The 27,790-nt window shown below is 37.1% G+C and overlaps 1 protein-coding gene and 1 long non-coding RNA gene across 2 annotated transcripts; both read right to left on the bottom strand.

The window, feature by feature from the left end:
- Positions 1 to 487: 487 nt before the first annotated feature.
- LOC125669891 (uncharacterized) lies at positions 488 to 11,931 on the bottom strand. The gene is made up of 3 exons (XR_007368049.2): positions 11,862 to 11,931; positions 763 to 949; positions 488 to 640 (listed from the first exon to the last, which is right to left on the bottom strand). It is a non-coding gene; the product is annotated as an uncharacterized LOC125669891 (long non-coding RNA).
- A 2,228-nt stretch (positions 11,932 to 14,159) lies between these two features.
- Positions 14,160 to 15,285, bottom strand: LOC125669882 (ras-related protein Rap-1b-like). Its single transcript, XM_048904721.2, has 2 exons — positions 15,136 to 15,285; positions 14,160 to 14,907 (listed from the first exon to the last, which is right to left on the bottom strand). Exon 2 carries the CDS (start codon positions 14,891 to 14,893, stop codon positions 14,216 to 14,218), a length of 678 nt encoding a protein of 225 aa, XP_048760678.1. The 5' UTR covers positions 14,894 to 14,907; positions 15,136 to 15,285; the 3' UTR covers positions 14,160 to 14,215.
- Between the last annotated feature and the right edge of the window lie 12,505 nt (positions 15,286 to 27,790).

The following is a 27,790-nucleotide window of genomic DNA, read 5'->3' as shown; positions in this document are numbered from 1 at the left end:
TCAATCAATCAATATTCCATTCTCACCTCCACATGGTGTTTATGCCTCTCAACTTATTCGATTATTTTCTGCGCGTGATCAGTTTTCAAATCGAGGAAGATTACTTCCAAATAGATTGAAGTCAGAGGGTTTCAACTAAGTATTTCGCAATTTCCATTGTACAACCTGTCATTAGTTTGAAAATTGATTGACGTGTTATATAACAATTGTTAGGCCGTTCTCTACATACCGATTTTAACTACGGATTACTCCTTTTACCTAATCAAGATATAGGTCTCATGGCGGGTGTGACCGGTCGACAAGGGATGCTTTTTCCTCCTAGGCACTTGATCCCATCTGGTGTATCCAGGGTGGGTGTTGCTAAAACGCGGAACGGAAGACATATAAAGAACGTGTGTTCTTTCCATTCTCTACCCATAGGTTTCGCTGCTTGCTAAGGTCTCAAACTACTAGGAAATGGAGGAAAATTCACTTTCAGGAGACCATGTTTTAATTTTCAGATTTTATTACCATGGCAACCAATTTTCAAAAATAATGTACATGGTTCTTAAGAGTACACATGTGAAAGATTTTAAAGGTCCATCATGACATCTGCTGCTAGCCTGGAAATGGGTCAAGATACACTCAGGCACATGCCATCCTGGAAGTAAAAAATCAACAAAAATGAGGAAAATATACCCATTTTCAACCCCTCGTAATTCAAAAATGAATAAATAAATCCCAGTATAATGACATATATCAACTTTCAGCAAAAATCCTAACCTTTCCAACAAGGCCAAATTTGCAACAGGGTCCTTGATTCCTTTTCGAGATATTTTACAGCAAAGATGCAGCAGCTCGTTTAAAGTGAAAGTAGAATTGCCCTCCTAGAAGTCAAACTCTCATACATCTCACAGTCAGTTTCGAATCCCATAAAAAGGCACTGGATCAATGTAGAATGGTCACCTCCCTATATTAATACAGATATAAATAACAATGAAACTATTTAAATTCTATAAAATACTCTTTTAACATATTTACAATTTAACCTTGGTCACTTTAGCTTCGTATTGGCAATTCGCCAGGTTTATTGAGAATTAACACATCTGTCAATGTCGACATTTCAAAATTCTTGTAAAACGTTTTGTAAATTCTTATACAAACGTTTAATTTCTCTTAATCAATTTATGATGCAGACTTTTAAGATAAAATTGTTTTACCGCTTGTAAACTAATTCCAAAAATTTTGATTTTAATCATAAAGTATTTTCTTCCGATTTTTGATGTTATCTTAGCTACATTAATCATTCTAATTCTTAAATTCTGTTCTGTTTTTCCGTTCCGTTCCGCGTTTTGGCAACACCCATCCAGGGGTCCGTGTTTGCTATATTCTTAACATCTATTCTTTATAGGAAATATGAGATTGATCACTGTTCGTATTTTCACATTTTGATCTTTATGATGTCGGTTTTGGGGCTTCGGTTTTTGCGATCTCATCCGAAGGATTTAGTCGCCTCCTACGATAAGCAAGGGTACTGAGGACCTACTCTAACCCGGATCTCTACGGGAAGAGAATGGAATACTACTACATAAAAATTGGAATTTGACGTTGGAGAACCTGACGTAGTCCCTTTTGTCATGAAATTGAGTTGTTTGTTTGCAAAATACACACACACACACACACACACACACACACACACGCTTAATTCGAGTTCACTAGGATATATCGAACCAACATATAATAGATAAAGATAACGAACAGTGATCAATCTTTTCCCTCTTGACCGGTCACACCCGCCGTGAACCCTCTATCTTGATCAGGTAAACGGTGTAATCCGTAATGAAAATCAGTACGAAAAGTTCGGCCTAACAATTGGTATGAAACACAGTAAGACAGCTTTTGATCTAATGACAGCTCGTATTTGCAAATTGAATCATTATTTATAATGACCATATGCATGATAATTTTCCCAGCTATTTTCGGAATTCTGACACAAATTGGCTATTTCTCTCGAGTTTTTCCCCCCAGAAAGCATTGAATGCAGATGTGGACAAATTTATATCTATTCTATACTATACAGATTTATCTTTCCCGTCAAACAGGGTGGGTTTGTTGATTGTATATTGTTTATATTATACACTCATTGTTCATCGGTAAGTGAGAAAGTTTCCCAGTTTACTTTCGGAAGGTCGGTGGTCTGTTACCAGGTACATTGTATCTGAGTTCTCTCTTCCACCAATAAAAACTGGGAGCCACCAGATAACTGAAAAATTGTTGAGTGTTGCGGAAAACATCAATCAATCATTGTTCATTCATATGACGATGTCACCATTGCCAATAAAGGGTTGCAAAAGTTGGCCTATGCTCGGCACTTACATGTAAGACCTTTGAGCAGTGATGGATCTTTATCGTGCCACACCTGCTGTGACACGGGGGATAAGTTTTTGCGATCTCACCCGAAGGACCGCCCCATTTAGTCGCCTCTTACGACAAGCAAGGGATACTGAGGACCTATTCTAACCGGATCCCCACGGGACCCAGTGCACTAGGGACAGGAAAATATCGTTCAAAGCTGTAGTTTCTGAAACGAAAACATTCATCTAAAAAGGCTAGAGAATGCGTCACTTTTGAAGGCATACAAGTCTAGATATTCTTAAATATTAATGACATATTATGTGAATCTGTAACAGACATGGTCTCTGTTCAAGAAAGGAAATATGCATATCGCAAGATTTCAATTTCGCCGCTTTCAAACTAAAAAATTCACTCAATTATTTTCTTTAAAACATATTTGAATTTATTTTTGGAATAGAAAGAATTAATTTTGCACAAAAATTGAGATATCAAATTTGGTAACATGTGATATGTTCTTTAAGGAAAACATACAGACCGGAAATTCTTCTTTATGAAATTGATGAAAGAATTAACAAAAACCAACAAACCGGAAGTTGTCCTCTTTTTCAAGTTGTAAATTCAATTAGGATAGGAATTATTTTAACTTGCAATCTTTCACTGAAAATCACAATAACTGGATGCTAAACAACAATTAGATGTGTGACTTAATTTATTTAAATGCATTTACAAACATTTTGGATAAGGTTTTGATGAAAAGATGTGTCTAAGTTTTGTGAATTTGTACGGAGGGTTTACTACTTAATGTGTAATTGCTTTCTTTAAAAGATATGTGAAGATAACGAAAAGTGATCAATCTCATAACTCCTACAATACAAAATAGATAGTTTGACAAACATGGACCGCTGGACACACCAGAGGTGGGATCAGGTACTTAGGAGGAGTAAGCATCCCCTGCTGACCGGTCACACCCTTCGTGAGCCCTACATCTTGATCAGGTACACGGAGTAATCCATGTTCAAAATCGGTGTGCCAAGAACGGCCTAACAATTGGTTTGAAACACGTCAGACATCATTTGACCCAATGATAGGTTGTATTAGCAAACTGAATCATTCTACCCACTTATTATATCCCGAATCGGGGTACAAAAATTCCCTGAATGAGTTTGTCCGATATTCTGGTAAAACAATTAGGTGGCAGTGGCCTTCTTTCTGAGAAGATACTTCGCTCTTTCCATGCACAAAAGACTAATACATGCAAAGGGAGACTGAAGGCAATGCTGCTGGAAACACAAGGAATGCTTGTTAATTTGTTGTCTGAATATCTCTCTGCGAGAAAGCCTTCAGATGATAACTGACTGGTATTTGATCATAATATTTCATACATGTAGTCTGATGAATGAAAATATTTGGTAATATTAGTTTATTAATTTTGATGTACCGTTCTTACAAGCTTTTATATCTTAGCTGCTTCTTTTCGCTACAGTTTGAATTCCTTTAATTATATATATTTCGTGATAATTGATTGTCTCGGGTGTGTGCCGATCAATGACTCAGCTCCTGTCTCCGTTTGCAGAATCAGGACGAAAATGGCAGGAAATGAAGCCGATTTCAGTGTTTACTATGCTTAATGTGTTGTATTGTTGACATTTGCATCTTCAAATCAATTTTAAAATCCTGTAGCACTTGAGTGATGGTATGATAATTGATATCTGAGAGGTTGTGTATAATCTGGTTCTCAACCTAAATTGGCTAATCAGCGTAGAGATAGGTCTTTCCCTGCGGAAATCGAAAATTCATGTTATGCAACATTAATACATCGAACGTAATATGGAGATGCAACAGTGGTGAACAATGGATGCAATGTTATACAATTATGCCCTTAATTGCTCACCGCTCGTGATTCGTTCGATCTTGGCAAAGTTCGGGGATTGTCATAAGTGCGACCTGGACTTTCAAAGAGGATAGGGAAACCGAGTTCCCAAAATAAAGAATTTTTTAAAATTTCACAAAATGCCTTTTATAACTCATACAGACGATAAATACAAGCTCCTGATTATTAGGGAAGTTTTGTACTTGAAATTTCATTTTTTGTAAATCAATTCTAATCTTTCAACTCACCTAAAATTTTAAGATTTAGGGAGAAATTATATAGATTTTCGAAATAAAGAGATATATTGTTTTTCCATTTGCGTATTTTTCATGAAGTATGCTGGTGTAAAGAGTCCTTCATATGAATTTTAAAAAGTAAAAGAAAAATATTTCTTAATAAAATGTAACTTTGAAACATCAACATTCTCTAGGTTAACTTGATATATTTATCAATAGTTGTGAGATGAAAGGCAAAGATAACGAACAGCGATCAATCTCATAACCCTTATAAGCAATACAAATTAATAGAGTTGAGCAAACGCGGACCCCCTGGATATACCAGAATTAGGATCAGGTGCCTAGGATGAGTAAACATCCCCTGTCGACCGGTCACACCCGCCATGAGCCCTATATCTTGACCAGGTAACGGAGTTATCCATAGTCAAGATCAGTGTGCCAACAACGGCCTAACAATCGGTATGAAACAAGTCAGACAGCATTTGACCCATTGATAGGTTGTATAGGCAAACCTATTTATCTCGTTATTAAAAACCTTTTTATCTTGTTATGAAGACTTCTTACTATGAACTTTTTATCTCGTTATTAAGACTTTATCATGTTATTATCACATTTTTATCTCGTTATCAAGACTTTTTATCTTGTTATTATGACTTTTTAAAAATCTTGTTATCAAGACTTTATTTTGTTATGATTATCTCGTTATTAAGACTTCATTTTGTTATTATGACTTTATCTCGTTAATAAGAATCCCGTGGGGATCTGGGTTAGAATAGGTCCTCAGTTCCCCTTGCTTGTCGTAAGAGGCGACTAAATGGGACAGTCCTTCGGATGAGACTGCAAAAACCGAGTTCCCGTGTCACAGCAGGTGTGACACGATAAAATTTAGCCCCGGCACTTCAACATCTAACATCTGGATCAAATGCAAAGTTTACCAGTCATCGTATGGTGGACGAATTCATCGACACAATGGCCGGACACGTAGAAGATGAAGTCATGTCAAATGCCAAGTCCAGTCCTGCATATTCAATCATGGCCGATGAATCAACAGACATATCAAACAGGAAACATCTTATATTCAGCGCCAAGTACATTGATGCACAGAGTGGTGAATTGAAAGCAAAAAATGTCAGGGATGTTAGAGATACCGGATGGAAAAGCTGAAACCATTTACAAAGAAACAAAGGACCTGGTCGAGACTAACTTGAGCATTGACAACTTGGTAGCCTTTGGTAGCGATGGATGTAACACGATGATAGGATCCAAGTCTGGGGTAGCCACAAGACTTAAAGCCAAACATAATCAACATACACCGTCATAACCATAGCTCTGGCTGCAAAAGACAGTTTTGAAGATATACCACTATTCAGAGACGTAGATGATACACTGACACATGTTTTTAATATTACCACTACTCTGCTGTAAGGACCAACAGCCTTGAGAAAATACAGAAGCTCTTTAATGAAACTGAAAACAAAAAAACAACCAATAATGCTGTTCATACCAGATGGCTGTCGCATCTCGAAGCTGTTACATCCTTACGGGACACATGCTGTGATAACAGGCCTTGAAAATACAACAGCTCGTGGAAAAGATAAGGTCAGGATATGGTCTGGACCTTCTGCAGCAGGATTGGTAAAGAAGTTGAAGAAACCATCAACAGTCAGAGTGGTACATTTTCTCTGTGATGCACTTAAACCAGTGACACAGCTTGCATTAATATTTGAGAAGAATGATGTTGAACTGACTAATATACATGCTCGTTTGCAGTCAACAATACTTACACTTGGGAGACCGAAAGAAAAAGATGGTGTAAACACAGTTAGATCCGAGAAGCTCTTGGGCTTACCTGGGAAGAAAACCGACAGGATGAAGTCAGAAATAGTGAGAGAGAAAATTCATTGACTCCTCGATCAGTAACATCAATCTAATGCTGCAAAACACAGATATTACTGACAAGTTGGGAATTTTCCAGCTTAGCAAATTGGATGATGAGGCTTTCATGGAAATGATGAAATGTTAGATCTGGCAGAACATTTCAATCTGGATACAGATGAGGCAATATATCAATGGGACCTTTTCAAGACTACCATTGCAAACCAGTCTGCTGCAGATCAGTCGAAGGGCCCAACTGCAACTACAAAAACCCTGATCACAATGCAAAAGAAAGATGGAGACATTTACAGCAATGTTCTGAAGTTGGTCGCAGCAGCAGCTGTACTCCCTCTCAGCACATCAGAAGTGGAAAGGATGTTCTCTCATGTGAAAAGGACAGTAACAATTCTCCGTAACAGAACCAAGGTCGATAAAATGAACAAACTGCTTATGATCACACAGAACAGCAGATACCTTGGCATTGGTTCTATCACTAAGAGATGGCTTACTAGGGGCAACAGGAGACTGACAGGAACAAAGAAATAAACAAACAATAACTGAAAGATCTATGCCATGTATTTATGTGCAAAACAATATGTATGTGTGTCTGTATTGTATCTGAAATGAAAAGAAAAAACACTAATATTTGAAAAGTTCGTTATCTGCCTATATATTTTTTTTTCTAAACTTGAGGACTTTTTTCATTTCACCACTTAGGCCATTAATTTTATTCATGTTTTACTGAAAAAATAACAATGTTTTCAAATGAAGAAAAGTTAATTTTATTTAGGTGGTGGAATGAAAACTCTCCCATTTTCAGTTCTGTTTAAATACAAAAGAACCAAAGAAAACAATATCATACACAAAAGGAAAGGGAGATTATCAAAAGCAAAGCCCGCACACTGGTATTATATGACCGGAACAACTTAAAGGTTCCCTTCTGCCCCTGCCTGGGGTACTAAATTTCCCTGCCCTTTTGAAGCTGCTGTGGGAATCACTAATAAAGATCCCTCCCTGCTCAATGGCCATAAGCGCCAAATATAGGCCTAAATTTTGCAGCCCTTAACCGGCAGTGGTCTCCATATGAGTGAAATATTCTCGAGAGGGACGTTAAACAATATTCAATCAATCGTTAATAAGACTTTTTATCTTGTTATTTTGACCTTTTTATTTTGTTCTTATGACTTTCCCCCCTCGTTATTAAGACTTTTTATCTTGTTCTTATGACTTTTTTCCCTCGTTAATAAGACTTTTTATCTTGTTATTTTGACCTTTTTATTTTGTTATTATGACTTTTTCCCCTCGTTATTAAGACTTTTTATTTTGTTCTTATGACTTTTTCCCCTCGTTATTAAGACTTTTTATCTTGTTCTTATGACTTTTTCCCCTCGTTATTAAGACTTTTTATCTTGTTCTTATGACTTTTTATCTACGTCTCCATATGAGTGAACTATTTTTGAGAGGGACGTTAAACAATATACAATTAATACAATCGTAAGTAAGACTTTTTATCTCGTTATTAAGTCTTTTTATACCTCCCGCAACAAGTTGTAGGGGGGGGGGGTATACTGGAATCGGGTTGTCCGTCCGTCTGTCCGTCCGTCTGTAGACGCAATGGTTTCCGGGCTCTAAAGCATTATCCTTTCCACCTACCGTCACCATATCTTATATATGGACTACCCATGGGATGAAGATGTTCCCTATCGATTTTGGGGTCAAAAGGTCAAAGGTCAAGCGCACTGGACATCGAAGTAGCAATATGGTTTCCGGGATCTAAAGCATTATCCTTTCCACCTACAGTCACCATATCATACATATGGACTACCCATGGGATGAAGATGTTCCCTATCGATTTTGGGGTCAAAAGGTCAAAGGTCAAGCGCACTGGACATCGAAGTAGCAATATGGTTTCCGGGCTCTAAAGCGTTATCCTTTCCACCTACAGTCACCATATCATACATATGGACTACCCATGGGATGAAGATGTTCCCTATCGATTTTGGGGTCAAAAGGTCAAAGGTCACGCTCACTGGACATCGAAGTAGCAATATGGTTTCCATTTAAATTCTTTAATGGCTTTTTTCATCGCATGGAGATGTTGTGTTCCTAGATACCTTTTGGATCATAATACTGAAGTTTTACCTATTACCAACACCCTTTGGGAGATTGGGGTAAGCGGGGGGTATTCTTAGTGAGCATTGCTCACAGTACCTCTTGCTTATCTTGTTATTAAGACTTTTTATCTCGTTATTAAGAATTTTTATTTCGTTATTAAGACTTTATCTTGTTATTAGTACTTTTTATCTTGTTATTATGACCTTATTATCTCGTTAGATTACGACTTATTGTCTCGTAATTACGACCTTCATGTTCTTATGCTCTTAATTTGACCACACTATGCATTCATACCGGATGCATTCATCAAACACAATTATCTATCTGATGACAAAAATGGGGGGGGGGGATAATAAAAACACCAACAAAGATAAGGGAAATGGTGAATATGAGTAGCTACCTCAAATTCTTTACTGCTCTGAAATCAAAAATATTTCGAAGCCGCCGCAATCGATTTGAGGCATGAATACATAGAAATATACCAATAAGGACACTCTAGAGGTGGGATCAGGTGACTACGAGTAAGCCTCCCCTGTTGACCGGTCACACCCACCATGCGCCAATATCTTGACCAGGTAAACGTAGTAATCTGTAATGATATTCAATATGTAAAGAAGGGCCTAACAATGTGTATGAAACACGTCAGGTCATATTGTCCCAATGACAGCTTGTATTTGAAGCTTTAAATCATTATAACGACCATAGAAATGGCAAAATGCTGATTTTAAACGAGACCAATGGAACCCTTATAAAATCAACTAATTTGTCCGTAGCTTGTCTCGATTTAGAAAAAGAAACATCTACCATACGTAGAACATGCTTTTGTGTGTCGAATCAGTTAAGAGGCATGAACACTACATAGAGGTGATTATAGAATGTTGTTCTCCAAAGATATAGGAAGTTGGCAACAGAGAAGCTGAAGTTATCCTGTTTCATAAAGTTGAGTTTTTAGTTTAGCGTTAACATTTATATTGCATAAAATATCCAAATATGAAGCAGATATGGAAGACTGGCTTCTTTTATTTCGAGTTCACTGGAATATAACAAATCAATGAATGTTTGAAATGAGTATTCTTAATAAAAGATTTTCATAAATACTGTTTATTTAGGAAATAATCCTTTATCACACTTTTCACACGGAATTGATGGGGCAAACGATTGGATTTTTTAATTGCATTTTATTGTTGTTTGAAAGATATATATGACATGCAAGTGCAATTAGATGATGTAATGACTAATAGCAAATCTCCTCAATGACCTCCATTTTCTGTGTCATCAGTATCAACAATCGATGATATCATATGTATAGGGAGGGGCTTCCGTGGCCGAGTGGTTAGAGCATTGCGCTCAAAATCACACGGCCTCTCACCTCTGTCGGCGCGGGTTCAAATCCCGATCGCGCCGGTAAGTGGGAAAGTTTCCCAGTTTATTTTCGGAAGGTCGGTGGTCTCTTCCCAGGTACATTGTACCTGGGTTCTCTCTTCCACCAATAAAAACTGGGTGCCACCATATAACTGAAAAATTGTTGAGTGTGGCGGAAAAACATCAAAACAAACAAACAAACATATGTATAGGGAAGAGATATTCAGGGAAGTCAATCTATCGAGTAATCGGGTCTGTGTATATCTGCACTGAATCCTGCAAAGTTATATAACATTTCACCAGGTCAGTTTTTAAACCTGTGAAATTATTAAAACCTGTGAAATTATTAAAAACGAGTTAGGCTTTGTTCAGAGTTAACATGATTTAGAAAAAAAAATTGATTTACAGGGGTTTCAACAGTATCGTTATACCCCCAGCAACAAGTTTGGGGGGGGGGGGGATACTGGAATCGGGTTGTCCGTCTGTCTGTCCGTCCGTCCGTCTGTAGACGCAATGGTTTCCGGGCTCTAAAGCAATATGCTTTCCACCTACCGTCACCATATCATATATATGGACTACCCATGGGATGAAGATGTTCCCTATCGATTTTGGGGTCAAAAGGTCAAAGGTCAAGCGCACTGGACATCGAAGTAGCAATATGGTTTCCGGGCTCTAAAGCGTTATCCTTTCCACCTACAGTCACCATATCATACATATGGACTACCCATGGGATGAAGATGTTCCCTATCGATTTTGGGGTCAAAAGGTCAAGCGCACTGGACATCGAAGTAGCAATATGGTTTCCGGGCTCTAAAGCGTTATCCTTTCCACCTACAGTCACCATATCATACATATGGACTACCCATGGGATGAAGATGTTCCCTATCGATTTTGGGGTCAAAGGTCACGCGCACTGGACATCGAAGTAGCAATATGGTTCGGTTTGTCATGCCATTTGTTTTTTACACTCAGAAAAGAGGTAGTTTATACCTATTACCAACACCCTTTGGGAGATTGGGGTAAGCGGGGGGTATTCTTAGTGAGCATTGCTCACAGTAAAGTCAGAATTTAGCAAATTCTATGGTTGTTATAATGATCTAGTTTACAATATCAAATGATTTCCGACTTGTTTCTTACCGATTGTTAGGTCGGGTTCTTGGCACACTGATTTTGACTACGGATAACTTCGTTCACCTGATCAAGATGATAGGGATCATGGCGGTTGTGACTGGTCGACAGGGGATGCTTACTCCTCCTAGATACATGTCCTCTCCTCTGCTGTGTCTAGTGGTCCGTGTTACCCTACTCTTGATTTTGTATTCTTTAGAGGAGATATGAGACAGATCACTGTTCCTTATCTTCACCTTTCATTTCCTGACTTGCTGAAATTTGATATGCCATGTCATTGCTCCTAGTCTTTGAAACGGTCTACACGTAATTCGAACAATTCTTTCTATTCGCATTTATTTCATATTTAGATACTACAACTGTTATTTAAGAAATGAATTTCGTTTTTTAAAATGTATAAGGGCATGAACTTTAGCGCTTCATGAAAAGTATGCTGGCGTGAAGCGTTGCAGTTCATACCCTCGTGTATTTTCAAAAAGATTTTGAAATTTTTCTATTTACATTCTACTTTTATTTCTGTCATAATTCTCAGCCGTTGAAATACACGTACTATATTCATCAAGATCCATACGCATATTGTTCACGTCTGCATGGCATTCATGAGGAAATGGAAATGTAGATATGAAATAATATTTTCAAGGGAAGTCTTGACGAAGAGCAAACACTACAGACCCTCGGGTTCTACTTTATTTATTTTTACGTCATTTGGAAGCAAAGATTTTATTTCCGTATTACGAAAAGGTTACGCCCATGTTATTTTCATTGCAGATTTATTTCAAGGACATTTCTACACAGGAAAAACGAAATCTACAGAGTATAGTAAAAGGAGTGTCTGATATCTCAAAGGAAATGACAATCTAGAAGAATCCTTAACTGCATTCTAAATCGCAAGCTACATTGATTAGAACATATCACTTGTATCTGTGAAAAGTGTCACTTACCTAAGATACTACGCAATTCATTGCCAATGAACTCGCATGCAGACACACGTGAAAAAATAGAGAATACGCATTCATGAGTCTGTATGATATTGACATTTTGTGCGATTTTAATTTTCTTTTTATAGAATGCTCCTCTGTACAGTTCTCTGTTGGGAGATTTCAGTTTCACAATGTAGTATGTGTCAGGAAGGGCGCTATTCGTGTTTTCTGTGAAGACAGCGATGGAAATCCAGAGTGCATTTACAAGGGCTAAAATCAGAATTCATTTTCTCAAGCTGATAGAAATAAATAAATTTTAGTATATATAAGACCAGTGATAAAATGGGGAGACAGAAGAAAGCAAGGTTGCGTTTGTTCAGTATCTAATTATAGTTCTGAATGTACTTAGAAAATTGCTATGCATTCAACTAATTTCGAGGAATGTGCAGAGCTGATATTCCTTGCTGGTGTTTTCTAAATGAACACATTGTGTAATATAATGTCTTTGTTAGACGTTAATGGAGGAATACGAGACCAACATTTCGATTAATAAATATCGATTTGTTATCAACATTGCAGAACTAACACCCTTCAAAGGTACATGTACTGCAGCTTTGAATATCAATCTGTAATGCAAGATTTACGGCTTACACTTATACACAAAGATTCAGATGGGTAAATATACCAGCTGATCAGCTGCAGCAGAATATATTGAATGATGCATCCTGGTAGATTTGTATTTCACCATCATTAATTTCCAATTGTTTCAGTGCATAATATCAATGATGACGGTTTTTAAAATAGATTACAAATTGAATTGGATTGGTATAAACTTTCGCGTTGAAGCACATTATGATTAGACAAACACTAACTATATATATATATATATATATATATATATATATATATATATATATATATTCAATAAATTCTTTGTTCTTGGTATCGGGGTAGAATAAAGTCAAAAAATAAAATCCAATGCTCAAACTTTTATCTATAACAATTGTTTAAAAATCTACTTTTCTCTATAGCGCTGAGCCCGCAGGGCAAAAGCGCTATAGAAAAAAGATAAATAAATATATATATATATATATATATATATATATATATATATATATATATATATATATATATAATTTCATATGAAGATTTCACATTTATTCCAAAGCGCTTTCGCTCTACGGCTCTTCATTGGAATGTAAAAAACAACAACCCCACAATAACATAACTAGACGTCGTTATTATAACATAATTACATTTGTATATTAAACATGATAACGATGTCTACGTGTTATTGTGGTTTTTAAAATGGTAGGCGATGGTTGCTGGTGGTAGGACATTTAAAAAAGATACACCCGAGGTTTTTAGGTGTTTTGTTTTCAAATTAAAATTCTAGACCTAATTCTGTACATTGGATGAACGAAAAGTATCACCTGACCATGTCTGATAAAGCCTGGAGTACTTCTTTACTATATCAGTTGGATTGGGCGTCTTAGTTTTGATGGTAATAAATTGTACTAGTCCCACTGTGAATTGAGCCGTACCAAAGGGCCGAGTGGTTAGAGCATCGCGCTCAATATCACACCGCCGCTCACCTCTGGTCGGCGCGGGTTCGAATCCCACCGGTAAGTAAGAAAGTTTCCCAGTTTGCTTTCGAAAGGTCGATGGTCTCTTCCCAGGTACATTGTATCTGGGTTCTCTCTTCCACCAATAAAAACTGGGCGCCACCAGATAACTGAAAAATTGTTGAGTGTGGCGGAAAACAGCAAAACAATCAATCAATCACGCCGTTACAGAAGGATCGTACAATACCGGATCTATTTTATCTTCACTCCTTTACAGAAGGAAAATACAATACCAGGTATATTCTGACAGAAATTGGTCTCCTATTTCCTGCTATCGCTGTGGATACTCTTATCAATGGAATTACCGCGTCGATAACCGCTATTATGTAATGTTAGTAATTATGGCATCGAAACAAAAAAGCTATCTGCAATTTCATGCTAATTATGTTCACTAATGATGCAGAGTTTACTGTCATTTAATAATTAATTCTAAAAGAAAACGCAAGGAGTAAGGGAGCACACAGTTTTTCATGATAAGAAATGTTGCAAATTCGTCAAAAGTATTCTTAAAGAGGGTTTTACGATTTAATGATCACAAAAAGCGATGAACACTACGAATGACGGCATTTTTCTGAGAAGTCGTAGTCATCACTGTCGGAAATGTGTTTGAACATTTGACGGAATTTTATTCTATTATCAGCAATATATCCAGACTTTGGATTTTCATCTCCAATAAATAAAACAACAAGTTAAAATAAATGCAATACATTTTATTCTGAATAAAACAAATTTAATTTCATGTAATCAATGCTACGATATAGTGCAGCTTTTCCGGTTTCGAGAGGATGAATATGATATGTCAGAATTTTCGGATGAAGTGGAGCCGAGTCTTCTTCGTTTTGGAAGTGGAGTTTTATTGAACCCCATGTTTGTCTGTCGAAGGATTTCTTTGAAAATCCCCGAAATATTTATACCGTCTTTCGCAGAGGCTTCAACATAGCCATTCTCCCAGTCTAAGCAAACAATTGATTCAGCAGTTTCTTTCAGGATGACTCTACATTCCCCGGAAATGTCGGACTTATTTCCCACGACAACTATTGGTACATTTTCCCCCTTTCGCTCTGCTAAAATAATGTCTCGCAAATATTTCACTCCTTGAAACGAGGACTCATCGTCAATAGAATACACCAAAACAAAAGCGTCACTTGTTGAGATGGCCAGTCTGCGCATGGCCGGAAATGAATGTGCACCCGCGGTGTCTAAAATGTCAAGGATCAATTCTCGGCCGTCCACGGTGTATTCCCCGCGGTGGAATTCCTCCACAGTTTCTTTGTACTCACTAATAAAGCGGTCGTAGAGGAACTGTGAGATGATACAGCTCTTGCCGACTCCGGCGGCGCCCATGATGGTCAGTCTGTAGTGTAACTTGTCATCGCCATTCCAATTAGGCAGGCTTTGTGAGCGACCTTTCTTGTAATTAGTGTTCATGTTCGAACACCTACCTACAAAGTGAGAGAGTAATGATTAGGAGAATGAAAAGAAATAAAACAAAGCTGTTCTATGCATATAATGAAATCTTTTTAAATTATGTTCCGTAAAGAAAAAACAATCAGATTGGGTTGTTTTTTTTCATTGTGTATACAAATATTTCTAAATATAAAAAGTAAAAGGCATGAACATATAGCACTGAATAGCATTGCTAACAACAAAAAGACTGACTTAGTACTTACAGTATAGATTTCTCCGTAGACAGCGAGGGAAAACCACGGAGAAGTGAGAGCGTACAGTATTTATACACAAGGAGTATGTCTAAGGGAGTATTGATCAAATAGCTGACAGATGATTGGTTTATAGTCCACGTGCAGTTACACATTTTCACTTTCCTACAAGAAGAATAATTTCACTGGCTATTATCATTAAAGCAAAAATTGAGTCAGGCTATCAGAGTGATGAACTTGCAACGGCAAAGACAAGCACGCCTAAGTTTTCAGTTTACTTTATTCACTCACACCATATCATGGTACATGAGGTACAATATATACAATATTTACAAATAGAATATATTATATGCAAGGTACACGTGAAAAAAGCAGGGAGTTGTTTTAGATACATAAAATGAGTTAAGGAGGACAGAATTGGTCATATATTTTAGATATAAAACTACACAATTTGATAAGTACATTAGGGTCTGAAGTTGACATTAACTCTGAAAATTTGAAAAAGTTAGGTTTGTGACAATATTTTCTACACAGATACTTTCTTCTATAACATTAAAAAACTTGCATTCAAGGATAAAATGGTATTCGTCAGATATCTGACCCGTATTACAGATATGGCAAGTTCTTTCGTCTTTAGGAGTGCCACACCATCTTCCAGTCTCAACTGGGAGTTGGTGATTTGAAGTTCTAAATTTAATAAATATTGTTCGAAGTTTTTTAGGTAAAGTATTTTTCAAACCCAAATTCACTTTTGAAAATGCCATACGTTTCACCCTTAGATGACTCCCGTATATCACTTTGCCATTTCTGTATATACTGATCTTTAAGACGTCGTTCAACAGTAATTTTTAACCAGTTTGTATTGAAAAATGCTTGTTCATTCCATATATTGGAGTGTCCACAAAGATCAAAAATATTTTTAATACAAGATAACCAAGAATTCTTAAAACTTTCTCTACAGAATAGATCATGTACATTCAGGTACTGTAACTGACCTACTCTGGAGTTAAAATCGCCCATCAAACATACATATTTACAATCCATAGATACAGAAATAAGTTCATTCTCTATATCTAGAAAACAATCAGGAGAAGTATATTTACTACCCTCTGGAGGCAAGTACACAATACCACAGATCATATCTTCATCGGTATTAACAATGGATTTACTCAATTTAAATCAAAGAACATATTTACAAGAAGTATTTACAATTTTTACATGTTTTACCAATGTGTCCTTCACTGCTAAAACAATACCACCTGACCTAACCTTTGAGAGTTTGTGTCATTTTTTTGTAAACACAGTGTAATTTGGAATGTTGATGGAGTCAGCATCATCAGTTTTTGTTTCACTAAGCCCAATGATATCAAATTTTGATATCAAATCTAAAAATTCAGAATAATTTAGTTTGTTTTTAATGCCACAAACATTCAAACTCAGAAATTTGATGGAGGTGAGTGCTGACTTCTGACCCCCTGTCCTGTCCTATTTACTTGGCGTGGAAGATGATCTTCTGGCGCGTTTTTCGCGGGACGGCGCGGTCGGACAGCTTTCGTTGGCGGATCTCTCGCGATCTCCTGACGTCCGCGGTGTATCTGTAGCCCTTTCTGTGGAATGCAAGGTGAAGATAACGAACAGTGATCAATCTCATAACTCCTACGAATGTCTTTGGGTTCCTGCAACTTCCCATCAATATACAGAATACTTGGAAATGACAACTCTATCTTTCTCGATCCTCTCTATTAAAAATTAACAATTATTCCATGAAAGATTAAATCTTTACATGCATGAAAAGTCCTTGTGACATATCGAGCTTGTGACATGAATGACAGTGCGATACATTGTAGGAAGAAAATATGGGTTAATTATGTTCTTGTCCTAGAAATATGCCACGTTCAAGTTGCAATTATTCTCTTCAAACTATGTATGTTATATATTTGTTATTCATTAGTAAAACCTATCCTATGTAAATAGAATACAATATGGTAAGAAACGTGAGTGAAGTGTGAAATAAATGAACCACTAGGATAGTCACCATTACAATACCAATGTTTTGTAAATACTTATCACATTATGTATTGTGAAGATGTGGGAAATCCCCGCTATTTCAGGATAATTCTGTTTATCATTTAGCATCATAAACATCACTCAATCCCATTGAATTTTTTTCAGTCTTACCCTTTATTCATTGTGAATAGAAATAACACGACCAGGTATAAAATTTCTTCATCTAGTGAACTAGGCAGAGAAGGAGATGAGAGGACAACATCCCAGAGTGGACATACCTAAAACTGAGCAACACCCTCAGAATAGCAGACAGCAGACGGGAGTATAGAGAGCTAGTTCGGAAGTCTTCGGTGGCCCCCCCACGGTAGCACAGACTACGAGAGAGGTGAAGGTGAAGTGAACAACAGCAGGCTATTGTGTAATATAGTTCACTGCCCTTTTTTTAGAAATACAAGAGATGTTTGTAAAACACATATACCCCCCATGGTGCAAAATTGAAAACGGTTATACACACACATCATTTAATTGATAGTAGTATCATCAATTCAAAATATTGAGCAAACAATATCTTCCTATGTCAAGAGTGAATTGACCATGTGACCTAAAAATCAATAGAGGTCATCTACTCCTTATGCTGTACCAGTGTACCAAGTTTGGTGTCAATCAAGCAAATACTTCTTAAAATATAGGAGACAATATATTATTACGTCCAGTTCAACTATTGACTTTTGACCTCAAAATAAATATGGGTCTCCTGAAGATGTACCAGTGTACTAAGTTTGATGTCTGTCAAGCAAAAGGATTATCAAGATATTGAGTGGACAGTATATTACTATGTTCAGTTGACCCTTGACCTTTGACTATGTGACCTCAAAATCAATAGGAGTCATCTTCTCCAGCATATACACCAGTGTACTAAGTTTGATGTCTGTCAAGCAAAGGGTTCTCAAGATATTGAGCGGACAGTATATTCCAATGTCCAGACTGACCCTTGACCTTTAAACATGTGACCTCAAAATCAATAGGGATCATCTTCTCCTGAAGATGTACCAGTGTACCAAGTTTGATGTCTGTCAAACAAAGGGTTCTCAAGATACTGAGCAGACAGTATATTCCCATGTCTAGTTTGACCCTTGAACTTTGACCATGTGACCTTAAAATCAATAGGAGTCATCTTCTCCTGAAGCTATACCAGTGTACTAAGTTTGATGTCTATCAAGCAAAGGATTCTCAAGATATTGAGCGGACATTATATTCCTATGTCCAGTTTGACCCTTGACCATGTGACCTCAAAATCAATAGGGGTCATCTTCTCCTGAAGATGTACCAGTGTACCAAGTTTGATGTCTGTCAAGCAAAAGGGTTCTCAAGATATTGAGCGGACAGTATATTCCAATGTCCAGTTTGACCTTTGACAATGTGATCTCAAAATCAATAGGGGTCAACTTCTTCTGAAGATGTACTGGTGTACCAAGTTTGATGTCTGTCAAGCAAAGGGTTCTCTAGACATTGAATGGTCAGTATATTCCTATGCCCAGTTTGACCCTTGACCATATGACTTCAAAATCTATAGGGGTAATCTACTCCTTAGGATGTACCAGTGTGCCAAGTTTGATGTCTTTCAAGCAAAGGGTTCTCAAGATATTGAGCGGACATTATATTCCTATGTCCAGAGTAGATTGACCCTTGACCTTTGGACCTGAAAAACAATAAGGGTCCTCTTCTATTCATAACCAACACACATATGAACTATCATTATCATCAAGTGAATGGTTTTCAAGATATTGAGCGGACAACATGTGGTCTATCGACCGACCGACCAACTGACCGATCGACAGGTGGAAACCAATATGCCCCTCTTTTTTGAAGGGGGGCATAATAAGTCTTGGTAGTCCAATGTGGTACCCTAAGCATTTGCTATAATTTTTACATCACGAGTAGTCTCGCTTTGATTTTACTACAATGACGGAGAAACTCTTGACATGCAGCGTCACAACATATTCAAGAAACGATGAAAATTAAATGTGTATTCTCAAACATTCCACCCCCCCCCCAAAAAAAACCCCAACAACAACCAACTTTTAGTAAATTTGAAATCACGAAACTTTTCCAAAATCGAAAGCATCAAAATGTAATAGTTTTCTACACATCACCATTCTTAGCAATGAATTAAAGACTAGACTTATTGGCATCACGGAAAGTTAATTCTTACATCAAAATAGAACTCGGGAAAATTCATATCTTGTGATCAGACACCCAATAGATCACTTTGTTAAAAAGCCATTCTGATTCTACACACAAGTACTCTGAATTTAATATTAAAAAGAAGCTGGAGTTCCTCATTGGCAATGTCTACGTAGTTTTTTGGAGATCAGGTCTTCCAACAGTCTGTTGAAATTATTGTGCTCTTTTATTAGCTGACTTGTATTTGCATTCTCCTGAGTTAGTATTTACTCAAAAAATTATACATGAGAAAAATAGCTTGCTGTGGCCATCAACTCGACATTTAGATATCTATTTACAATATATCGCGTTCAAAATCACACAGCCTCTCACCTCTGTTCGGCGCGGGTTCGAATCCCGCTCGCGCCGGTAAGTGAGAACGTTTCCCAGTTTACTTTCGGAAGGTCGGTGGTCTCTTCCCAGGTGCATTGTATCTGGGTTCTATCTTCCACCAATAGAAACTGGGCGCCACCAAATAACTGAAAAATTGTTGAGAGCGGCGGAAAACAGCAAAACAATCAATCATTTTCATTCACATATCGATTCGATATACCTCAGTGAACTCGAAATAAAAGACACCACAGAGTATTCTTCATACATGTATTTGGATATTTCATTAAACATAGATGTTAATAGCAAACGTACGACTCAACTTTATGACAAACGGGATGACTTCAGCTTCTCCATCGTCATCTTTCCGTATTCATGTAGCAATAGTCCATTATCAATGTCTCCCAACTCCCGATATATTCGATACGCGAGAGGATGTTCTGCATATGATCAATTTATAAACCGTAACAGGCTACAGACAAATAAGTTGATGTTAGCGGGGCTTCAATAGTCTCGTTTAAAGCCAACATTTCGCATATTTCTATGTCGTTTTCATGATCTTATATGCAAATACAGACTATTGTTAGGTCGAGTACTGTCTGAAGTGTTTCACACAATGTTGGGGAGTTCTTTTCACACCAATTTTGACTACGGATTATTCCTTATCAAAATAGAGGACACACAGCGGGTGTGACCTGTCAACATGAAATGCTTACTCCTCATAGACACCCGTCATCATGTTTCATGGGGTCTGTGTTAACACTGCTCTCAATTTTGTATTCCTTATAGGATATATGAAATTGTTCAATGTGCGTTATCGTCACCTTTTTATGTCCCCTTCAAAGAAGAGGGGTATATTGCTTTGCACCGGTCGGTCGGTCCATATGTCGGTCGGTAGACCACAGGTTGTAATATCATTAGTTATCCGCAGTCAAAATCAGTGTGCCAATTGAGAATCATCGCGGTGTTTCTGTTTGGAGCAAAATGCATGCACACTGATTTTGAGTACGGACAACTCCGATCAGGATATAGGGCTCACGGCGGGTGTGACCAGTCGACAGGGGATGCATACTCTCCTAGGCACTTGATCCCACCTCTGGTGTGTCCAGGGGTCCGTGTTTGTCCAACTATCTATCTTGTATTGCTTATAGGAGTTATGGGATTGATCACTGTTCGTTATCTTCACCTTTCATGCATGCAGTTTTAGTTTTGAAAAATTTAAAACCGTTACATCAGCCCAATTTTGGATTTTGTTTAGACAGAAAGGAGGGATCTTTATCATCTCACACCTGCTGTGACACGGGACCTCGGTTTCTGCGGTCTCATCCGAAGGACCGCCCCATTTAGTTGCCTCGTACAATAATCAAGGGGTACTGAGGACCTATTCTAACCCGGATCCCCGGGGATGGGGTACTGAGGACCTATTCTAACCCGGATCTCCACGGGACTGAGCTAACTGATACATATGTATAGTCCTTTATTCAATCAATAGATGCCGATATTACAGTGCATGAATAATAACACACAGCTTGTTTGTACTTATTAACAATTCCAGCTTGAAGGTATTAATCTCTATTATCCATCGTATACGTTTGTTCATTTCATATGTTGAGCAAGAGGTCTAGGTACAAAGACATGATATTTTAGTTATTGTCTCCTTCGTTAACCTTCACAGATACATGTAGTTGAAAATTGTCTACACGATGAAGATTTATAGGAGATACCTGTACCAGTTTCATATTAAGCAAAAACGACGAATATGGTGTTACCATTTTTGAGAAGTGATGGATTCCATTTTTACATTTCTATAAAACACAGTCCATGATTACAGTGTTTTTATAATCCAGATACACCGGAATACCCTTAACAATACACACATGCTAATCCAGATAGACCGGAATACCCTTAACAATACACACATGCTAATCCAGATAGACCGGAATACCCTTAACAATACACACATGATATACTAGGATGCAATATCCATATTGGGAATCATAGGTTTCCACAGCAAGTATGGAATTCAATGAAAAACGGTTAACACTCTACATCGCTGAGGTGTTTTTTTGTCAGTATCAACTCAATTATATACCATTTATAGTGGAGTAAACACTAATACTGCGAGTACTTAAAGAGATTGGTTCACGATTGTGAAGAGAAAAAAAATCTTTTCATTTCTGATGTTAAACATTAAAACTATAACTCATTTAATATTGACAGCCAAAATTGTGACCTTCCAAATACAAGAATAAAAGCCATAGTTTAATCTTTACTCTGTGTTATGTAAACGAAGACTCGAGAGGTTTTTTTTTTTAATTTACAAACAAACCAGTGAAATGTTAATTTTGTAATATAAAGCATCTTCATTTTGCACAGTCACACATTTAACTCTTTGATGACACAATTTACCAAATGAATACAGTACTTGAAATGAGATATACAGTTGTATATAATAAACTTTGATCAATATCGATTTCTTTTGAAAACTTCGTAAACAATAACGCACCGCAATCTTTGTTTAAAAAACCAAATAATAAACTCTCTAAATGGGCTTCTATGATAGTGTATAACCTTAATTTTTTTGTGAAACCTTTTAAACACTTTAGACAGTAGTTAATTTTGATCATTAAATGTGAAAAACAAAATTTGAGGGAAATCGTGATCGCAAAATGATTCGTAGATGTCAAATGGCGAGAACAGCAATTCTAGAGTGGTTTGTTGTCAAGAGTTTTTACATGCTTTTCAGCAACATAGCAATAAAAGCGAGTTATTTTATTGGTGAGTGATGCGTCTCGCTAAATGACGCTTTAAAAAATTCCTTGCGTATAGTATTACTTACAATTATTTTCTGATAAATAATCTCCAAAAAATATCTAACTGGTTGCTTTTATAATAGCCAAATATAAATTTTTTAATAAATATGTGAACAATTTTAAGATATTATGCACCTGAGATCACAAAATTTCATCAATTAATTTCTCAAATACCATACATTATCAAACTAAATGCTTTCATACGACAGTGATACCCACACGAAAGTTTTTCTCTAAATGTTGATCTCCTTCGTATCTGGGAAACTAGGTAAGCTTAGAAACCACAACTGTTATTTTATAATTAAAAACCACAATATTTATTTTATTATTAGAAACCACAATGGTTACTTTATTATTTACATAATTATCAAATTCTACACAAACGCTCAGGTGAGCTTATAGACCATCGGCCTCTTATTTCAGTAAGTCATACAATAAATTTATTTCTATTCTGAAATCAAAGACTCCTAATTGGCCTACAGGATGAAAATGAAAATTCCGAAACTGTACTGCATGTCTACCGGACACAACCAATCCTATTCCAAAAGATGAATTGGCTACTGTGTAAAAAGTAAGAGGAGATTGAGGAGGAAGATATAGTGTGATAGACGGACAGAGGTCACAACAATCTTCCCAAAGAAGCAGGTACTGTTTCTGCAGTCATGTGGCCCAGAAAATGGATTATTTCAGTAGGAGTCCCAAAATCTGGCATTCAAATAAGGAATATATAAACAACCCAAACTACGTTTAATTTGATCCAAAATTGCTTTTTGTTGTTTGATTGATTGAATATTGTTTTAACGCTCCGCTTGAAAATTTTTCACTCAAATGGAGACGTCACCATTGCCGGTGAAGGGCTGCAAAATTTAGGCCTATGCTCGGCGCTCACGGCCTTTGAGAAGGGAGGGATCTTTATCGTGCCACACCTGCTGTGACACGGGACCTCGGTTTTTGCGGTCTCATCCGAAGGACCACCTAATTTAGTCGCCTTTCACGACAAGCATGAGGTACTGAGGAACTATTCTAACCCGGATCCCCACGGAATTTGTGTTGTATGACAGGAGCGTGAAGTTGGCATACAATTGTCAAAAATGCCAAAATCAATGAATTTTCCCCCCATAAATTCAGGGGTTGTCTTTTCAGAAAACATTCAGTCGATGCGTCGAGCATATTCATATTCAAATACATTTTTTATCGTGTATTAATACACAATATATATTAATTTGATTTTGCTCGACGGATGGGCATACCTTTTCCTAAGCAATAAGCTGTATGCAATTTAACAGTTATCAAGCTCTTTTTGGGGAAAAAGGCGGGGAAAATGTTATTCACTATGTAATAATGCTATCAAATAAGAAATAACTTAGATTTAAAAGTTGAGATAGTATACTTGGCTAACTTTAAAAAACCCAGATCAAGCTGAATTCAAGACATTTAAAAGAGAGAAATAGTTTAAGCCTTTTTATGTGCGCAATCGTACCTTGTTCTTTCTTGAGAAAATGAGGTTCTTCAACGATTATTTTAATAATTGGAGAGTGCACGATAGTGGGCTACCTGCGATTCCCGGTTAAACACACACTGTACATCCCTTTCACTCTGAACTCAAATGGCTGAAATATTGCCAAAACAGCGTAAAATCACAATCAATCTACACTCAAACATGCAAGTAGCTACAATTTTCCCTTCAAATCCATTTTTATGCAATTCTCAATGAGAGTACTAGTTGATTTTGACATCGTCGTCAACACTAGAAATATCGGTGATATACGAGTAACTTTATGGTTACTTTATTGCGTCATAGCACACACATGCTTCCCTCGCAACTGGCCCCAAGACCATAAACTGAGGATACACTTAAGTCAAATTTTGATTGCTTATATATTAAGCACAGATGATTAAAAATACTGCAGGTTTATAAAAAGATTGAAATGCAAAAATATCCTGAAAATTTTATTTGCTTTTTGAAAATTATTTCAAAAGTTAAGTGGATTTGGTATATAGACTTAAGTCTATTCTCAGTTTATGGTCTTGGGGCCTGGTCGATACGTTAAGACCTCCACAACCTAGCGGATTATTGTATTGAAAGATCACATCCGTGTATCGAATAACGTCACAGCTCCTCAGCGGGAGAATGTAAGTATAGGTCATACCTGACAAGACGTATTTAAAGAAACTCAGTCAATTTCCTTGTAAAAGTGATACAAATTGAAAATATATTAATAGGATATAGTACTTTGATTTGGATGAGTAGGAAGTTGTGTTACGCAATATACCACATTCTCCTATTGCGAAATAAAAAAAAAAAACATCAGTGTTTTTCTTCAAGAAACGGAAACTACAACAGTCTGTAATATTTGAATTCGGCACCCCCGTACAATTTGGCCCAAGGATCTAGTAATTGAATAACATTTTTTTTAAAATCATGCAATATATATATATATATAAAGAGAGAGAGAGAGAGAGAGAGAGAGAGAGAGAGAGAGAGAGAGAGTATTTCAAAGACAAATTGTATCTTGTATGATTGATCGTCTTAAATCTTTGTTCAATGGCTGTCTCCCATTTCCATTCTTGAGGACTGAGAATCTCCTGGGCCGCGAGACAATGATTAAGAGTTTTACATGCATTTCAGCTGAAAATAAACGTGAGTAAATTCCGTGATTTTATTTCGCGAGTGGGTGCGTCTCGCTATATTAATATGCTTTAATAAATTCCTCACGTATAGTATTACTTACCATTCTTTTCTAATAAATAACCTCCATGGGAATATCTAAATGATTTCTTTTATTAGTCAAATATAAAAAAAATTCAATAAACATATGAACAATGTTAAGATATTATGCACCTGAGATCACAAAATTTCATTAAATAAATTTCTCAAATATCATTATCAAACTAAATGCTTTCATACGACAGTAATACCCTCACTTAAGTTTGTCTCTAAATGTGCTCTCCTTAGGAACCAAAATAGTTATTTTATAACTAGAAACCACAATAGTTCGCGGGGCCTCCGACGCCGAGTGGTTAGAGCATCGCGCTCAAAATCACACGGCCTCTCACCTCTGTCGGCGCGGGTTCGAATCCCGCTCGCGCCGTTAAGTGAGAAAGGTTCCCAGTTTACTTTTAGAAGGTCGATGTCTCTTCCCAGCTGCATTGTATCTGGGTTCTCTCTTCCACCAACAAAAACTGGGCGCCACTATATAACTGAAAAATTGTTGAATGTGGTGAAAAACATCAAAACTATCAATCAATCGAATTGTACACAAACGCTCAGGTGAGCATATAGACCATCGGCCTCTTATTTTAGTATTTCATACAATATATTTATTTCCAATCTGAAATCAAAGGCTCCTAATTGGCCCACAGGATGAAAATGAAAATTCCGAAATTGTATTGCATGTCTACAGGACACCTCCAATCCTATTCCAAAAGATGAATTGGCTACTGTGTAAAAAGTAAGAGGAGATTGAGGAGGAAGATATAGACGGACCGAGGTAACAACAATCTTCCCAAAGAAGCAGGTACTGTTTCTACAGTCATGTGGCCCAGAAAATGAATGATTTCAGTAGGAGTCCCAAAATCTGGCATTCAACCGAGAGGTTAGAGCGTTCGCCCCGCATGCGGAAAGCCGGGGTTCGAATCCCGGCCGCGACAGACCTAAGTCGTTAAAACAGGTAGTGACAGTTCCATCGCCAAACGCTCGGCATAAGATGTGAATGTCACGGGTCCTCGGAGATGACCTTAAAAACGGATGACCCGTTTCACGGTAGGTGTGGCACGCTAAAGAACCCTCACTGCTCAATGGCCATAAGCGCCGAGCATAGGCCTAAATGTGAAGCTTTTCATCGATCTTGGTGACGTCTCCATATGAGTGAAATATTCTCGAGCGAGACGTTAAGCAAGATACAATCAATCAATCAAATAAGCAATATATAAACAACCCAAACTACGTTTAATTTGATCCAAAACTGCTATGTGTTGTATGGTTGAATATTGTTTTAACGCCCTGCTCGAGAATTTTTCACTCATATGGAGACGTCACCATTGCCGGTGAGGGGCTGCAAAATTTAGGCCTACGCTCGTCGCTTACGGCCTTTGAGCAGGGAGGGATCTTTATCGTGCCACACCTGCTGTGACACGGGACCTCGGTTTTTGCGGTCTCATCCGAAGGACCACCTAATTTAGTCGCCTTTTACGACAAGCAAGGGGTACTGAGGAACTATTCTAACCCGGATCCCCACGGAATTTGTGTTGTATGACAGGAGCGTGAAGTTGGCATACAAATGTCAAAATCAATGAATTTTTTTCCATAAATTCAGAGGTTTTCCTTTTCAAAAAACATTCAGCCGATGCGTCGAGCATATTCATATTCAAATACAATTTTTATCGTGTATTAATACACAATATACATTAATTTGATTTTGCTCGACCGATGGGCACACCTTTTCCTAAGCAATAATTCGTGTGCAATTTATATCATATATCTAGTAGTGTATCATCCCTGATACACCTATCTTGGCTAGGGTGAGACAGCTGCAAGTAGGTAGGGCTGTCTCGCCCTAAGGGCCGAGATATCTCTGTCTCGGCCCGTTGTCAAGGGGCTGTCTCGCCCTCAAATTTCAAATGGCTATTTCTTCTTTAATTTTTTAAAATCTAACATAACTACATGAAAAAAATGATGTTAGACACAATTTTTTTAAAAAAATATAATACTTTCTTCCACGACAAAATTTAATTTAAGCAGAAAAATTAAATAAAAACGTTTTCAAAAACAGCGCTAAATTGTAGCGAGTATCTAAGCAAAGGGGGATAACCCAAGTAACAATTGTTTATTTAGAACAATAACACGTTTAACTTCATTTCAAAACAATCAACGTTCTAGGCGACAGAAAACAGTTGGAGGATTATGGAGGGTGATACTGAAGCATTTTCAGAAATTCCCGGTCCCAATGGAGATAAAATGTTAATTTACAACAATTTTGATGTAGAAAACTGTTTTAAAACGATTTCTGAAATCTAAAATCCCGAGGACTTGGCAATAAAATGAGAAAAGTAGAACCATTATCTTCCGACGTATTTCAACGACTTATAGATGCTAAACAGATGGGAAACGGTAAAAAAAAACAAAAAAACTTTTAAGCAAAGAAATAGCAGCATCAGATCTGGCTTTAAACATTCCCGTTCATACGATGACGCCACGTAAAAAAAAAGGTCTACAACTCTTACAAATTATATGAAATAATGAAAACGGGCGAGTTTGGTAAATCCGAAAAAATAAATAAAAATATTTCACTTAT

This window comes from Ostrea edulis, chromosome 4, assembly GCF_947568905.1.
Source record: "Ostrea edulis chromosome 4, xbOstEdul1.1, whole genome shotgun sequence".
Taxonomy (NCBI): domain Eukaryota; kingdom Metazoa; phylum Mollusca; class Bivalvia; order Ostreida; family Ostreidae; genus Ostrea; species Ostrea edulis.
Note: the sequence above shows the minus strand (reverse complement) of the source record. Positions and strands in the feature narration are given on the sequence as shown.